This window comes from Rousettus aegyptiacus, unplaced genomic scaffold (genome assembly GCF_014176215.1).
Source record: "Rousettus aegyptiacus isolate mRouAeg1 unplaced genomic scaffold, mRouAeg1.p scaffold_m13_p_4, whole genome shotgun sequence".
NCBI lineage: Eukaryota > Metazoa > Chordata > Mammalia > Chiroptera > Pteropodidae > Rousettus > Rousettus aegyptiacus.
In genome coordinates this window covers 88,208,153-88,226,382 of record NW_023416307.1, presented here as the reverse complement: position 1 = coordinate 88,226,382, position 18,230 = coordinate 88,208,153, and the positions used below count along the sequence as shown (strand labels likewise).

Below are 18,230 nucleotides of genomic sequence, written 5' to 3'. Positions count from 1 at the left end.
TAAATATTTGCTAAATAAATACTTTTTTTGAAATTATATAACTACATAGATTGAAATTTTTCGTGTTTAACATAAGGTAAATACTTCATAAATATTCTGGACTGGATTAATTAATTCTGGAACTTGGACAATAATACCAAGTTCCTCTCCTTTTGTCTAAAGTTCAGTTGATCACAGTGAATTTTAATTTTGTTACTGATATATGCCAAAGGTATTAGCCTTGAGGTTGACTGAATATTACCTGAACAATTTTTTTAACCTCTTCTCACTAATCTTACAAAATACTAATGGGAGAGACTGCATGGTTTATCTAGTGCTCTGCTGAGACTCTTTAACAACACTTATTGTCCTGGGATGATGATAGTGTCACAGGATGAAAGAACCTCTGCCAACATTTTGAATTGTTTGCATACTTTCTAGGCTGTATTGTGAACTGTTTTTCAGATAGAGTATATAATTGTTGAACCACCTGCTGTGGTCACTGTTTATCTTGGAACTGAATGTTAGGTCATTATTGTCAAAATGGTCATATTACCTGAGAGAGTTTGTCATCTACTTTTGATCTACCACTTAGCATTCAGTAAATACTGGGTGACATTAAATCATTACTGTACAAAGGTTGTGAAAGAATACCATGGGGGTATAAAACTCTGTGCTTTGGATTGGCTTGTATTGCCATTGCTTATTATATTCATAGACCAATACCAGAAAACATTGAAGAACCCTAAAAAGTAGGGGTCTTGGATGCTTTTATGAAAACTACTTCACTTATGGTAATGTTTTTTTCCAAGGAACTGGGATGACTTGTTAGAAGTACATGCAAACTTTCTTTCAATTAGTACTTTGAAAGAGACTTTGATTTTCTTTTAGAATAAATCAACCAAACAATATTAATATTTTAATAATATTAAATATTATTAATTTAAATGATATCAAATTGTTTGATGTAATCTTTAACAAACTTATCTGAATCTGTACAAAGCAGGGAAAAGTAAAATTCTTGCTGATAGGAGTCTATATCTAAACACAAATAGATGATATATTTTGATAAGAATGGTGCTGTCTAAGTGAAAAATTTGAAGATTTGCTAAACACTTTATATTTGACATTTCTGAGGAAACTTAGTTTCATACATTCTCTTAATATTTACATGTATATATTATATTTTTATATTTTGATGTCTATTTAGTACCTTTACTATTTTAATGTCTTTCTCTTTCTCAGTGTTTTTCAAACTTTTTGGTCTCAGGAACTCCTTATACTCTTTAAGTTATTCAGACCTCAAATAGCTTTTTCGATGTAATATTTATCAATATTTACTGCATTAGAAACTGATCTCGTTAGAAATTCATTCACTTAATAGAATGATCATAATAATAAACTTACTAAAGGTTAACAAAAATAATATATTTTATCAACACTAAATGTATTTTTTAAGACAAGAAAAATTAGTTAATAGTGGCATTATCTTCCATTTTTGCAAATCTCTTCACTGTCTCTCTATGGAAGACAGCTGGATTCTCATATCTGCTTTTGCATTTAATCTGTTGCAATATTACATGTCATGTATCCTCTAGAAAACGTCACTGCATAATCATGAGGGAATTTCAGAGTAAAAATAAAAGGCAGGAAATATCATAGTATTATGCACACCCATTAAACATGTTTCAGAGATCCACAAGAATTCGAAGACAACTCTTTGAAAACCACTGCTTTTGTCTATCTTCAATCTTATGTTGCTAGATTTTAGATATATTTGTGACAAGACCAGAATTTGAACCAAATTCTATCTCGCTGAAATTATAATATTCCCCTGTCAAAAAAGAAAAAGCTGTTATCTTGAGCCCTTAAAGATGATAGTGATAATAGGAAGTTTTAGGAAGCATGCATCAACGGGCCGTAAATGATCAGAGAAAGCAATGCCTCATATACGAAAAGATGCTGCTTAGTATGCTACCAAGCACAGATGACAAATCTGTCAAACTAAATACCTGGGGCATCTCATGCTTTTTCCTTTTAATACTTCACCTTTTCATTCACTGGCAATAGAGGAAAAGGAACATGTGCAAGTGTCAGCCCTACAGAGAAATTCCTATCTTATCTTTCTGAATAGCTCATATATCCTTAAACTTCAAAGTAACTAATGTTTATTTCCTTACCACAACACATTCTGAAAACATGTAATTGTAGAATTCAACTTTTTATCAAATGCAAAACAGAATTAAGACACTGCACATCTGAAATAGAACTGACTTCATCTATTTGCGTATATGTGCATTTTAGGTGGTAAATGATGATGACAGATAGAAGAATAGATGATAAAGGGATGATAGATTAGATAGATGATAGATAGATAGATAGATAGATAGATAGATAGATAGATAGATAGATAATACTAGTCATGATCGGCTTCTACTTCTTTCAAGGGTAACAATTTTATTAATGTCGTGACTGAATTACAGTGACTCAAGTGATTACTAAAGATGTTATTTTTAAAAAATATACATCAGGAAACATCACAGTGCTTGATAAAATGATGTGGGAAAAATTTAAGACTATGCAGTTACACATTCAAATTATAGATAGCACCAAGTAGAAGAAAACATGAGCTTGAAAGCCAATCAGATCTTAAAGAGTTTACTTAATCTTTTTGTAGCTCAGTGTTTTTAACTGTAAAGTGAGAAGTCTAATCAACATGTTGCAGCATTACTACGAGAATAAGAGGACATGTGTTCCAAAATAACACTTAGTAATGTCTAAAATGGTAGCTGATTATCATTCAGTAGAGGTAGTCAGCATCTACTCCATGACAGAAGTCATGAGAGATAAGGACTCAAATCTATAAAATGTCATTTTAAAATTGAAAGGTTTTTCACTATAATTATCTTCAACTAGCAATGAAAATATTTAAAATATTTCAATATATATTAATAATGATAAAAGCTAAAATTTATTAATACTTACAATGTACCCTGTGCTACTTTAATTTCCTTAAAAGTATTATTTAATGTTTACAGTTGCACTTTGAAGAAGTCACTGTTATTATTGTCATTTTATAGATGAAGAAAATGAGGCACAGGAAAAAACTAAACCAAAGACTTAGAGTTAATAATTTGTAGAACAGGGAATCAAACTCAGACAGTCTAGATTCTGACTCTGATTTTTTTTTATCAGTGTGCCAAATTTTAAATTTAATTTTAACTTTGTGTACAGTAAAATTCATTATTTTGGTCATATAGTTATATGAGATTTAACATATATATCGATTCACATAACCAACAGGAAAGATATGAAAATACAACTCCTCGAAATCACCTTCATGCTGCCCTTTTTATTAAATTCTTACTGCTCTTAAAACCTGGTAACCACTGATTCTTTATGTCTTCAAAGTTTGTCCTTTCCATTATTTCATATAAATGGATTCTTGTGGACTTTTGAGTCTAGCTTAATACATTTCACTCAGCATAATGCACTTGAGAGTAATCCATGTCATTGAGAGTATCAAGAGTTAAATCATTTCTAAAACGACGTAGTATTTTATTATATAGATGTATCACAGTTTGTCCACAATAAACAGTTGAAGGTTATTTGGGTTGTTTCCATTTTGGAATGGATATTAAAAAAAGCTGCTAAATCATTAATATATAGGATTTTGTGTGAAATAATTCTAATCTCTGTTGGGTAGATACCTAGAGCTAAATATGCTGGGTCATATTACAAGTGCATATTTGGTAGAAAACTACCAATTTTCCAAAGAGGTTGTGCCATTTTGCATTTATACCAGCAATATGTAAAAGTTCTAGTTGTCCTGCATCTCTACCTGCATTTATTATTTTCAGTTTTCCTTTAAAATGTGATTCTAATAATCATGAAGAACTATCACATTGAGATATACCTTTGTATTTCCTTAATAACATTTTAACATATAAATTTTGATATTGATTGTAATAAATTATCCTTTTTTATATTGTTGAATTTGACTTAATATTTTGTTCGAACTTTTTCTTCTATATTGATTTATAATTTTTTTTCTTTGTAATGTCTTTCTGATTTCAGTAACAAGATAATGCCAGGTCAGTGAAATGAGTTAGAAAATATTGTTGTGTCTTCTATTTTCAGGTAGCTATTGTGTAAAATTGGTATATTACAGAAATTTGGACATGTTGTATTTTTATTTTTGCTCAGGTAAAATTATTCTCTAATTTTCCCTGACAATTTGTCTGTGACACATAAGTCAGAATTTGTTTTAACACTGAAAACCTCAAAATATTGGTGACAGAAATTGAAGGAGACACAAGTAAATGGAAGGACAACCTGTGTTAACGAATTGGAAATTTTAGTATTGTTAAAATGTCTATACTTCCCAAAGTGGTATACAGATTTTCTGCAATACCTATCAAAATTCCAATGGAATTTTTTACAACAGTAGAACAAACAATTCTAAAATTCATATGGAACCACAAAAGATTCTGAATAGCTAAAACAATCTTGAGAAAGAACAGAGTAGGAGTAGCATACTTCCTGATTTTAAACTGTATTACAAAGCTACAATGATCAAAACAGTATGGTATTGGCATAAAACAGACATTAAATAGATCAATGAAACAAAATACAGAGCACAGAAATAATCATGGCATATATGGTGTAATAATTTTTGACAAAGACAAGAACACACAATGAGAAAGAATAGTTTTTTCAACAAATGGAAAACTTGATATCCATATGCAAATGAATGAAACTGAACTCCTACACCATATGCAAAATCAATTCATAATGGATGACAACTTAAATGTAAGACCAGAAACCATAAAAACTTCTGGAATAAAAACTTCTTTGATCTTAGCGATGATTTTTTTGAAGATTATACAGAAATCACGAGCAACAAAATAAAAAATAGACAACTAATGAGTGATGAGGGTTAAAGACATATTACATAATTATAAAAATCAATTCACCAAGACAGTAATGCAAGATAAATAATACTTAACAGGGCTCTGAAATATATGAGGCAAAAATGATGAAATGGAATAGAGAAATAGATAATCCACATAATTATGAATGTCAATACTTCTTACTTGGTAAGTGATAGAAATATAGAGAGAAAATTATTAGAGTTCTAAAACATTTGGACAATTTCATTTAATTGATATTTGTAGAATACTGTACATAACAATAGCAGAATATAGATTTCTTTCAAATACATATGGAAATTTTACTAAGATATACCATATTCTAGGCCATAAAACCAAGTAAATTTAAAAGAAATCACAGAAAATATGTTCTCTGACCATAATATAATTAAACTAAAAATCAACAATAGAATGATATTAAAAAATTGCCAAATCATAGGAAATAAAAAATCCTCTTTTTAATAAAAATTAGATATATTTAATGTATACAAGATTATTTTAATATGCCTATACATAGTAAATGATTACTATAGTTAAGCTAATTAGCATATCCATCTCCTTACAGTTATCTTCTGTGTGTATGTGGTGAGAGTCCCTGAAAATCACTCTTGTAACAAATTTCTAGTATTTTGAATAATAGTTCTTTTTGATGACATTTTAATCTATTCATACCAATATCCTAGATGAAAATAACATCATTTTTTTTGAAACGACAATTTTTTGTTACCAATAATGCACAAAATGGATCCCCCCAGTCTACCACCAAGCCACTCTCCAAGTCTTAACCTCTCCTGAGACCTGACCGCAACATACAGAGTTGGGTTTTGTTTTGGGCTTTTATTGTTGTTGTTTCACTAGTAAAAAAAGAAAGTGACTGTAATTATGGCTAATTTAAGAAAATACTAATAGTGATTGCAATAATAATAATTTTTTTAAAATAAGCGATTTTTGTAAGATTTTGGAAGCCTATAGAATTGGAGGAAAGTTGAAATCCTAGTTGCCAAAGAAGTCACAACACTAGACAAGTCAGGAGCCAGAAATAAATCTCCACAAGATTGCCAGTATGGGGATAATTCTTCTCTAACTGCTCCCATTCTTTGTCTTTCTGCTTAAGATCCAATTTCAGGGAGAATACACTCAGCCTGCCTTGGGGTTACATTCTCACCTCTTAACTAATAAGTGGTTTTCCCCTGGATCAAATGGCCCATGAAAGACTTCAACTAGTGGGAGATGGTACTTCCCTAAAGTGGACTGGACATTGTTACCAAAAGAAAGTATATTTATGTCCGCTTAGGCAACAGTTGTCTACAACACAGAAAATGCTATTATCTCTCTGACCTTGCCTCTTTCTAAGCTTATCTTTGTAATTGGATGTGGTTGTCTGCTTTACAAATGCTTGAAAAAATTATGTGTGTGTGTGTGTGTGTGTGTGTGTGTGTGTGTGTGTATTATTATGTGTGTATGTGTTTTAAGTTGAAACCTTAATGATACTTTTTAAAACTACTTAGTGTGTCAAAATGGCTGCTTCTAGACTATATCACGTCAACCAGCATGTCACTTCTCATCATTACTTCTCATGCAACTGTCATTTTTTAGGTTCAAAGTCAAGTTCTTCCTATCACAGAACCTTTCCTGATTACTCAAGCACTTGATAATCTCTCTTGCCTTTAATTTCTTGTAGGCTATTTTTAAAATATAATTTAGCAATTATTTATATGTAGAGGAGTATATGTAGTGCATATAATTCTAGTCTAGAAAAATGAATTTAAATCTTGCTTTTCTAATTGCTAGCTAAGTTTGGTCAATAACTTGAACTTTCTAAGTCTCAGTATCCTCATCGTTCAAGCAGATGAATTAGGTGATTTTAAAAGCTGGTAACATTTTAGTAACCTCAGATAGCTATAATAATAAATGCTTTGTAATATTCTTTGCTCACACAATAAAGATTCATTTTATATGAACTATTTAGTGAAACATTACAAGAATGTTAGAAAACTTACCAAAAATACTAGAGATTTATTTTAATGGCATAAAATTAAAAATAGCATTATTTTTCCTCCCAGTGTGTTTTTTTTTTAACAAAAAGGAACCTATTTGTAGTTGAAAAAAATTGAGATATCTTTATTAGTAATGTGATTATCCAGAGGGTTTCTAAAATTTTAAATTAAATTAAACGACCAATGAAATAAAATAAAAATATTGAGAATATGCTTACGAAGAAGTATAAAATTTGTTACTTTGCAGATATTTTTTCAGGTAGAAGTTTACATTTAAAAATAAGTAGACCAATGTAAAATAACCTGCCAGTAAATTGGTGACATTTAAATGAGATCGGTCTTATTCTAATACACTATATACTTGAGATGTGTCTAGAAGCAACAGTGATACATGTATTATGATGTGCAGTAAGACCTCTATAGTATTATTATATTATTTACTTTTCCTTTTTGATTACACCTTTTATGCATTTGTTATTACTAAAAGTCAAAATGTTTAATGTTTTAAATTTTGTTTTGTTTTAATAGTCTATGTTGTTGGAAAATACAGGTCTTATAAGATAGGATGAATTATTTTCCACATTAGTGAAAATGGATTGTATGCAACCAATTTCATATGAAAATGTTACAGTGACAGATACAACCTTTAGTGACATTCCAGCATGTTTATACTTGCAAAAGAGGAAGTCAAAAAGCCAGAGATGAGCTGTAATTTTTATTCATGGTGGTGTGTTTGTTTGGGGAAGTTGTAGTAAGTCCATTTTATATAAGCAATGTGTGTGTGTGTGTTGCACATTATATATATTTATAATCAAATATATATATTGTGTGTATAGATATATTTATAATTGGCAGAACTTTTGTTGATATTTATATTTGTTAGTATGTGTATGTATCTAAGCAGAGAAACAGACTATATCAATCATGGTTCAGACATATTTTTCTTCATGTACTTGTTGGCAACTAAAATCATTAAAATTTTAGATGAGATGTTTATTAAAAAAAACCTTTATCTTCAAATAAAGTTACACTGACTGTGTCAAATGGGAAGTTCAAGTAGTAAACTTAAAATTTGAGTGTGAAATTGCAAAATGATGTGATCCATTCAAAAAAGCAGAAGTGAACAAATTTTGAATGTTGAATCAGAAGTGACACTATTTGCAGCTTCCAAGTAGCAAGTACATGTTATATTTGGACTGTGATGCAACAATACTTATCACGTTGAGGCTTAGAATCCAACACATAATTTTGAACTTAAAAAGATAAAATGGAACTGAGTAATCAGATCTTCTCTTAAAGTCTTTTCCAATCTAATGTTTAAAGATGATTCCAAGAGGTGCAGTGGCGTAGCTAAGACACACAAGTGCAATGCATACACACACTCAGACTCCCAAACATGCACAGACACAAGCTCAGGCACACTTAAACATACATACATACATACTCACTCACACACATAGACACACAGTTACTTTTAGACTGTTGGTACTACAGAGTCACCATACAGAGTACAAAGGAAATCATACTCAGAAGACATAAGAAGCAAATGATAAGATTCTTTTCTTCAAAGAATCTACACCTGAGTCACTATACACTGATTTTTGGTTCTGTTAGTATTGCAAAACAATTGCAAATGCTACTGTAATCCGGTAGGCAGTCAACTTTTATTTTACTAGGTAAGCACATTTTTAGGATGGGTATTATTTTCATAGTTTTAGAGGTAAGAGGTGGACACAATGGTTAAGCAACTTGTTCAAAGTCCTACTCTCAGCAAGTGCTCGAAGCGGTAGCCAAACCTAGGCCTGCCAGCAGGACCCACTGATTAACACTCACACCTCTGGTGAGTAGTCCCACCTGCCCTCAACATGACTTAAGATGCTGCCTCTTGTAGGTAGTTGGTTCTCTTCCTTCATGCCAATGACACTTCTAAACCTTCCACTCTCTTTCCTAGTCTCTCGACTCTTCCTCCCTCAGTACGTTCATAATTCAGCACCACGCCATTCCTCCATCCGACCCCCACTCCCGCCACCCCCCACTTCATATTTCCTTAAAATTTATCAGCACCATATTAATCCTTAACTTTACTTCTTTCCACTTACATCCTAGGTAAAAGGCATTTTTACCTTTCAGCAAAGTTTAATCTCTCTACTTTGGATCATATTTCTTTCTATTATTATTATTATTTTTTTTTAGTGTTTCTCTTTTATTCTTCTACCTACAAGTGTCTTTTCTATTGATTTCTAAAAATGTTACAATCTCTTTTTCCTTGATCTCTCTTGTTCTCAAATCTGTCTCTCTAGGTAGTCCTTGATCACTCTCTTTTCTTTTTCAGACTCATTTCTGTATATTTTGAACATTGTTTTCACCTTTTGAATAATTCTTTAAGTTGTAAAATTTGAGAATGACCACTCTCCTCTGCTTTACTGAAATCTGCTCCCTTGGTTTCTTTAAAACCAATTTCTTTGAACTAATTTTTGCCTCTCCCCCTTTCTTTCATTAGCAACTCCCTATTTAAAACAAAACAAGTATAAACAAACATAAAATCAGGCTCTATCTTTATACTTTACAAGTGTTCATGTTCCTCAATATTCCTTTCTTTAGTTTATGACTCTACATGCTCTCTTATTTTGTTCTTTAAACTTTTCAACTCTACCCCCACACCCATGCTGCTGACTTTCAGAGCTGTATCTCCAACTATAATAATAGTCCTAAATTACAGATCAATATATACAACTACTGAGTGTGGCAGTACACCTGGATGACCCCCAGATAATTCAGGCTTAACATGACCAAACAGAATGTATCACATCTACCTTCCAATGGTTTCAGAAAAATAATAGCAAAAACAACAACCTTAACAAAATAAGCAAAGAAAATATTTCTCACATACGTTTTATCAGTAAATGTCCGTAATGGCCAATTACTTATTGTCCTTTATTTTCCACATATAATAACCAATTTTGTCTACCTTACTTCTTAAATATCCTTTTCTTTCTGTCCATACTTCAAAAATTTTTTTTTACTATTTAGATTTTTTTGTGTTGCTTCTTCTCTGCTTATTCACCACAATTTCCTTGTCTGTATTCCTCTTTTCTGACTTTCCCTTTGTAATATGACTTATTAATATTTTTGGTAACATCCATCCCCTGTTGAAAAAGAAATCTTTAACACGGCATCCAAGTACTGACTCCCGTATTCCTATTTTCCTATGTGGTATCATTTTATACTCCCACTCTTTTTTAAATTCTTATTTTGATTATATTTAACATTCATTTCCCTGAACTCTTTATGCATTCTCAATATTAATTTCCTGTTTCCCATGAAGATGTCGTTTCTGTTGTCAAATTCTTTCTACAGGATAAAATTCTCATAAAATATGGAGTGGACCCTGCACGAATCTGTATTTCAGGTGATAGTTCTAGGAATGCTTTGACAGCAACCGTGACGCAACAGATGTGTATTATGTGTTATATTTATTTATATCACACACACTATAATTCTAACACAGAATAATTTTCTTTCAGTTACAGTTTTAACTTGTCTTATATTTTAAACTGTAAAATGGCAAAAATAAAAAAAGACAACCTTTTTTTATTTTTTATTTTTATTATTACCTTTTGACAGATGTGGTTTTAGAGGCACTGAGGAGACATTAAAAATATATGCTAAAGCTGTTATTTAGTCATCAATTTTAAGAAAGGTAAAATAATGTGTAGGAACTACTATTTAATATGACAAGGACTTTGTTTTTCTCCTTAGGTGAATTATAAAGCCTGCCAAGCACTTGAGATCACTGTAATCCATGTTTTAAATCCAGTAGAGTGTCATCAGATACCACTTGGGCCACGTGTCATACTTGTATGGAGGAATTACTACTGTTATAAAAAAGAAAAATGGCTGTATGTTAAAACCCTTGCTAGTGCAGTTAAACAATAACTGTTCAAATAATTAATATTTGAAAAATTAACTTAGTCCAATATATCAGGGGTCCCAAACCCCAGGCCATGGAGCGGTACCAGTCTGTGGCCCGTTAGGTACTGGGTCACACAGCAGGAGGTGAGCGGTGGGTGAGCGAGTGAAGCTTCATCTGTATCTATAGCAGCTGCCCGGCATTAGCATCATAGCCTCAGCTCCACCTCAGATCATCAGGCATTAGATTCTCATAGGAGCACCAACCAGTCCCTGGTGCCAAAAAGTTTGGGGACCGCTGCAATACGTAATTTCTATTTTCAAAACCATTTTTAAACAGAACAAAAATAGCATAAGTGGGGGAATGCATACCTTTAGAACCAGCAGAAGCTGCTAACACTTCTTGTGGAATCACTTCTGCTACAAGCCTGAGAAGAGATGGGTTGGATTAGGAAATTTTGTGTTTCCTCATTTTCCTTTTCAAGTTGTGGCACTTGCTATGCCTTGAGTGTGCCTTTTGGGGTTGGCTGAGAATCTTTCTTCTTATTAAGTGCTGCTAGGATTTCAATTGATTCTCTTCATTTGATATATTAGCTACTTGGTGAGGAGTTTACTTTAAGAAATACCCTCCAGATACTGAGACTTTCATGTGGAGTAGGAATAGGTATATTCATTTATCCAGATGTCATTGCTGTGGAGGCTGCTCTGTATCTCCTGCGTGATTAATTGTAGGTTCTCTCTTACAGTGTGTAAGACTAAAAGAAAAGGCTATGTATGGTGACTCTTCTCATCTCATAGCTGAGACTTTAGATGCCTCTTATCTCTGATAAGAAAGAAAAGCTCCAAATACGGTGTTCCATGTCTGTTCCTGCCCTTTAAATTTTCATAAATTACTCTGTTTCTTTCCTATCATACTACACTATTTTCTCCAAAAGGTGAGCTATATATTAGTAATTTTTTTTAACTTCGTTCAATTCCTTTTGAATATAGTTAATATGTAAGTTTGGACATTGATATTTTATTATATTCATTCTTCTCATTTAGGTTACTTTAGGTCAAAATTGTTTTTAAACATAGATAGCTTGTCATCTTCCCTAGGAATCTCATATTTTTATTTGGTGGTCATATAAACATGTATGAATATTTATTATGTGAATAAACATGTGTATATGCATGTGTATTGTAACTTTACCGATGAGAGTGACATGACACATTTTAATGCCCCTAAAATAAATTATAAATATTATTAAAATAATCTTTAGTTACTGTATCAGTTTTATAATAATTTACATCATAATTGCTCATATGATTGGAATAAATTCACTCTTATAGAATGAGTCTTTGACACATTCATATTTTATTTTTTTCAGCTACAGGTAATCCAATTTAACAGTAAAATTAAGGCACAAGCTTTATTTTACCTTGGCTTACAGATAGTTGATTTCTTTATGCCATCTCACTGAGAATATGAACATAGTCTGGTTCTGTCAAGGGAAATGGCAATTAAAATTGGATACACCAAGCAATAAAAACCTAACATATGCCTCATGAATCAAGACACCTGTTCAAATTGGTTAGCTGGAGTACTCTCCTTCCCGAGAAATATAGATAAAAACAAATATGTACTGAACCAATTCTTGGGAGACTTAACTCTTCATATCCGGCACTTTTGGATAGTAGGTTATCACCCTCAGCAGTCAATGATTCCCAGTTACATAATTTGCCATTAACTTATATCCTCGCCTGTCAATATGATATCCTAAGAGATGATGGACTTATATATGTCTCATGGTTTCAAAATGTGGACATTAAAGTTACTCATGTCCATATAGAAGATGGAATCCATGGATCAATATCATTCATGACATTACCAATTTATTTATGTCTAGGCATTAGAATAAAAGATAAGTATATTAGTTGGCTAAAAGAAAATCTATAAATAGCACATGTAGATAGCTAATTATTTAGTTAGTATTGTAATCCAAATGTTGTATTTTGAAGTTTGTGAGTTTAATGGACAGAACTCAGTTTTGGGTAAACCTAAGTTTAAATCAAGGTAGGTTATTTTATGTCTTTGAACAAGTTACTTTATTTTCCTAATCTTAGACCTTGCTAAAATGAAGACGTCTGCTGTGTTAATCCCATTAAATGCCATTTATTCTGCTTGCTAAATTCTAAATATACACTAATAATAGTAACGTACAAAAGTAAGTCTGATTATAGGCAAAATAGGCATGATAGTTTCCAAGCAGTGATAGAAATGGTAGTGGTGAGTGAGGAGAAATTTTAATAAAAGAAAATTGCAATGCCATTTATGTGGGAGGGACACTACAGTATATTGAAGCCTTTTTCTTTTCAATTAATGGGCCAGATATTAATCGTATCCACTCAATGTAAATTATGTTAGTTAATTATTTTTATTCATTTAAGACAAAGTCTGCTAGTTTTTTTTTTTGCTTTTTTTTTTTTTTTGCTTACAGAAAGTAAAAGCTAACATCTTTCAAAAGCCTAATTATTTGACCCTTACTCAAACTTTTAGAAACATCAACCCTGAAGGTAGATGGGGTTACTGCATTGATTGCTGTATACTGATTATTAATTCAAGTTCGCTAGCCAATTGTACATAGAAGTTGGAATTTTTTTTTTTTATTACTCTGAATTCTAGAGTGAATCATTTACCCTGACCAGAACTGTATAACCAGCAAGATATTTATGCTAACGATCACCAGGCCTATTGGCTTCTTTGCGATGATGGGGCCCAGACTCATGTTAGTCTACATGAATCTCACAACTAAAACGCACTCCCATTAGTGGACATCATAAGCAGCATCTAATTTTCTGAGGGTGCTGTGATGCTGCTCTTTGCATGATGTTGTTTTCCCTGTTCTGTATCTTTTCTTAATGCTGAGTAAATTTGGGGCTGTGTAAGTCTAATTATATCTTGTGAGTTTGATTGGTAATTCAATTTCAAAACACAGGGAATACAGGGCATTAGCCACAGCCAAGGGGATGTCACCCTACTGAGACTTGGAAGTCCCAGTAGTTCAGGTAAGAGAAAATGAAAACTTGCTCAGTACCACCATCTACTGGAAAATAAAAGGACTCTACTTATCAACCTGCAGAATTCTTAAAAGCAAAACAGTACCTAAAAAAAGCAATTCAATACCTCAAATGCCCAGGCAGAGAAATAATCTATCGAGTACCATGAATAACCAAGATAATAAGGTAGCCAAGAAAGAAAATGAAAAGTCTCTAGAAATAATACTCAAAGACATGGAAGACTGTTTTAAATGAGAGAATTCAAGACAGCAGTTTTTTAAAAAAAAAACCTCAATGAGATACAAGAAAACTCAGAAAGGCAATTAAATAAGCTCAGGAATAAAATTAATAAACAAAAGAAGTATTTCCCCAAAGAGACTGAAATTATATATATGTCTGTGTGTGTATATATACACACACACACATATTCGATAAGAATTCACTTATTGAATTCTTCTGGAGCTGAAGAATTCAATAAGTGAAATGAAGAATGAATCAGAGAGCATGGAAAACAGAGTAGACCAGAGGAGGAGAAAATTAGTGAACTTTAAGATAGAAATCCAGAAATAACTCCAGTGGAAGAGGAGAGAGAACTGGGAGTGAAAAAAAAAAAAAATGAAAGAACTCTATGAGAACTATCCGGCTCCATTCAAAGGAACAATATAAAAGCAAAAGGAGTGTACCAGAAGAAGAAAAGGAGAAGGAAACAGAGAGCTTATTCAAACAAATAATCAACGAGAGCTTCCCAAACCTAAGGAGAGAGCTGGACCCTTGAATTCAAGAATTTAACAGAACGTCTAATTATCTCAATGCAAAAAGACCTTCTCCAAGACACACTTTATTAAAACTGTCAAAAGTTAAGGACGAAGAGAATTCTCAAGGCAGACAGAGGGGAAAAAAAAGACTGTAACTTATAAAGGAAACCCATTAGATTATCATCAGATTTTTAAGCAGAAACCTTACAAGCCAGGAAAGAATGGAATCAAATTATTCAAAATATTGAAAAAGAGAAATCACCAGCCAAGAATAATGTATCCAGCAAAGTTGTCCTTTAGGTACAAAAGAGAAATAAAGGTCATTCTAGACAAAAGCTGAGAGAATTTACCACCATAAGACCTGCATTACAAGAAATTTTGAAAGAAGCTCTTCTACCTGAAACAAAAAGTCAGAAGAATACAAAACTGTAAGACAGACAGAAGCAGAAAATTGAAACTTTATTTCAGAATAAGGTATTAAACAATTATAACATTATATAAAGATTAAAGGAAAGGAGAAGCAGCGTGGCAGCATGACAGGGCCTTCCATGTCTCTCCCCTTGAAGTTACAGGTTAGACAGCTGTAAGTTAACAAAGGATTCCCTGCTCAACATACAAACATGTCCGTGCTTTGGGACATCTGAGAGTGGGCATATCAGAGCAAACAGGGGAGATGGGTTGGGGGCAGGAACAGAGATATAAGTCATGTGCAGTTTAGTCTGGAACTCCCCATGGCCGTAGCTGATATGATAGCAGTGAAGCAGCAGGGTGCAATCCCCCGCTGGGCAAATAGGAGGGGCAGAGACAGCAATCAGGCCTGTGTTGCCTCGCATATTGAGTCTGGGTCCAGGGTAGGGGCAGTGAAGTGGTGCAAAAAGGTCCCAGTGGTCCGCAGGCCACCATCATCAGACAAAGGGTCCAACAGACACAGGAACCTGCCCACTCCATCCCACTGTGGCCCACCCAGCAAGCAATAAAACCATCACTCATCAGATTGTGAAAGAGCCGATAAAAACTTTCCAGTCTACGCATCTGTACTCATTGTGGTTAAAACGACTGGAGAGAACAGAGCTGTAATTACGAGAATTTGCTTCCTCTGCCCTATCTCTTCCTGACCCATCCCAGCACAACCTGGTAGAGGCAGCTGGACGAACTCAGAAAGTAGCTCTGCCGCTGGATTCTGGCTATAGGAAGGCAGGGCTGGGGAGTACACAGGCCAGGAGACCCATAGCCCACCACTTCCAAACCATGGAAGCAGTGCCTTGAGAACCAAAGTGATTGGGTTATAAAGGGAACGCCCATTTCCTCGGGGAATACGGGGCATTTTTCATGGCAGAGGCGCCACTGGCGTACAGATACCGTAAGTATCAGTAGTGCAGGTAAGAGAAAATAAAAACTTGTGCTTCAGCACCACCTACTGGAAAAAAGAAGAAAGACTTCTCTTTATCGACCTGCTAACAGTAGAGTATCAAATACTTTTTTAAAAAAATTATTCATTGTGCCTGATAGATTATTTCTCTGTCTTGACATTGGTGGAGATAATTTTTTTTTAAAAAAGTATTTGACACTCCACTGTTTAGTAGGCTGATAAATAGAGGTCTTTCTTTTATTTTCCAGTAGGTGGCGTTTAAGCACAAGTTTTTAAATGCCCAGGCAGAAAATAATCAAGCATAATAAATAACCAAGGTAAGAAGTTCGCTCGGAAAAAAATTAAAAAGCTCCAGATAATAAACTTAAAATACAGAAGACTTTAATTTAAATGACGGAGAATTCAAGTTTGCAGTTCTGAAAAAAACTCAACGAGATGCAAGAAAACTTTAAAAAGCAATTCGACAAGCTCACAAATAAAATCAACATATGTAACAATTCTTTTTAAGAGGTTGAAATTTTTTTTTTAAAAAAATAGAAATTCTAAGCTGAAGAATTCAATAAATGATGTGAAAATGAACTAACTACTGAGCTTAGAAAAGAAAGTAGACCAGATGCAGGGAAAAATAGAGATATAGAAAATAAAAATTTAGAAATGACTCGGGGAGAAAGAGAGATAACAGAGAGTTTAAAAAGTGAAAGAACTCTATGAAAACTATCTGACCCCATTAGAAAAAGTAATATAAGAACAATGGGTTTACTAGAACAAGAAGAGTGGGAGAAGGAAATCCCATTACATCATCCTTAGATTTTTTAGCAGAAATCTTACAAATTAGGAGAGAGTAGATACAAATATTCAAATTATTGAAAGAGAGAAATCATCAGCCAAGAATAATATATCCAGCAAAGTTATCTTTAGATATGAAAAAGAAATAAAGACTTTTTCCAGATGTACAGAAGCTGAGGGAATTTACCACCCCAAGACCTGCATTACAAGAAATACTGAAAGATGCTCTTTTACCTGAAACAAAAAGACAAAAGGATATGACTAATTGACAGATAGAGAAGGAAATTGCAACTCTCGTTTAGAATAGGGTATTACATGTAACTATAACACAGAGGTTAAGAAAGGTAAAAACAATTAAAAGAGAAGACAATAGCTATTGCAATTTGGAAATTAATGCACCAATTTGTGACAACAAAAACATAAAAGAGAAAGCAGAAAGGGCTGAACTTGTACAGGTAAATGGAGATAAGATGCAATCAAAAGAAAAAGGGCTATTGTTTATATTTAACTTCCTTTTGCATAAACCTAATAGTAAACACCAAAAAAAATCTAGAACAGAGACACATAATATAAAAAAAGAGGAAATGGGGGGGAAAGTCACAGAATACCAAGAAACTAAAACAAGGGACATAAACCCAAAGAAAAAGAAACAATGGAGACACAGTGTTGCCAGAAAACAAAAGATAAAATGGTTACAGGAAATCCTCATATATCAATAATCGCCTTAAATGTAAATGGACTGAACTCATCAATTAAAAGATACAGAGTAGTTGGATGGATCAAAATACAAAACCAAACTATGTACTGCCTTCAGGAGAAACATCTCAGCTGCAAAGGAAAACATAGACTCAAAGAGAAGGGGTAGAAATGATACTCCAAGAAAATGGAATCTATAGAAAAGTGGGTGTAGCCATACTTATATCACACAAAATCATTTTCAAATTAAAAATGTATTAAGAGATAAAGATGAATATTTTATAATGATAAATGGGACAGTTCATCAAGAAGATATAACATCAATATATATATGTACCAAACCTGTGAGCACCAAAATATATAAAGCAGTTTTTAATACATCTAAAAGGAGAAACTGACAAAAATACAATATAATATGGACTTGAATACCTCATTGACAACAACGGATTAAACAGAAAGTGAATGAAGCGATATCAACTTTAAATGACACATTAGACAAAATAGATATAATTGATATTTTTATAGCTTTCTATTCTAAAATGACAAAATATGTAATCTTCTCAAGCGCACACAGAACATTCTCAATGATAGACCATATGTTGGGACACAAAACTAGTCTCAATAAATTTAAGAAGATGGAACGTATACCAAGCATATTTTCCGAGCACAACGGTATGAACCTGGAAGAATTTGAAAACCTAAATAGACTGATTGGTAAGAAAATTGAAACAGTAACCAAAAGCCTACCAAACAGCAAAAATTCAGGACC

The 18,230-nt window shown here is 32.8% G+C and overlaps 1 protein-coding gene across 1 annotated transcript in view; it reads left to right on the top strand.

Moving 5' to 3' along the window:
• The window catches only part of AADACL2 (arylacetamide deacetylase like 2), a 33,900-nt gene extending 21,145 nt beyond the window's left edge, over positions 1–12,755 (top strand). The window contains 5 exon segments of the mRNA XM_036219666.1: positions 7,436–7,658; positions 10,233–10,364; positions 10,880–10,932; positions 12,187–12,340; positions 12,343–12,755. Of these exon segments, the coding sequence (XP_036075559.1) occupies positions 7,436–7,658; positions 10,233–10,364; positions 10,880–10,932; positions 12,187–12,340; positions 12,343–12,755 (975 nt within the window).
• The last annotated feature ends 5,475 nt before the right edge of the window (positions 12,756–18,230 follow it).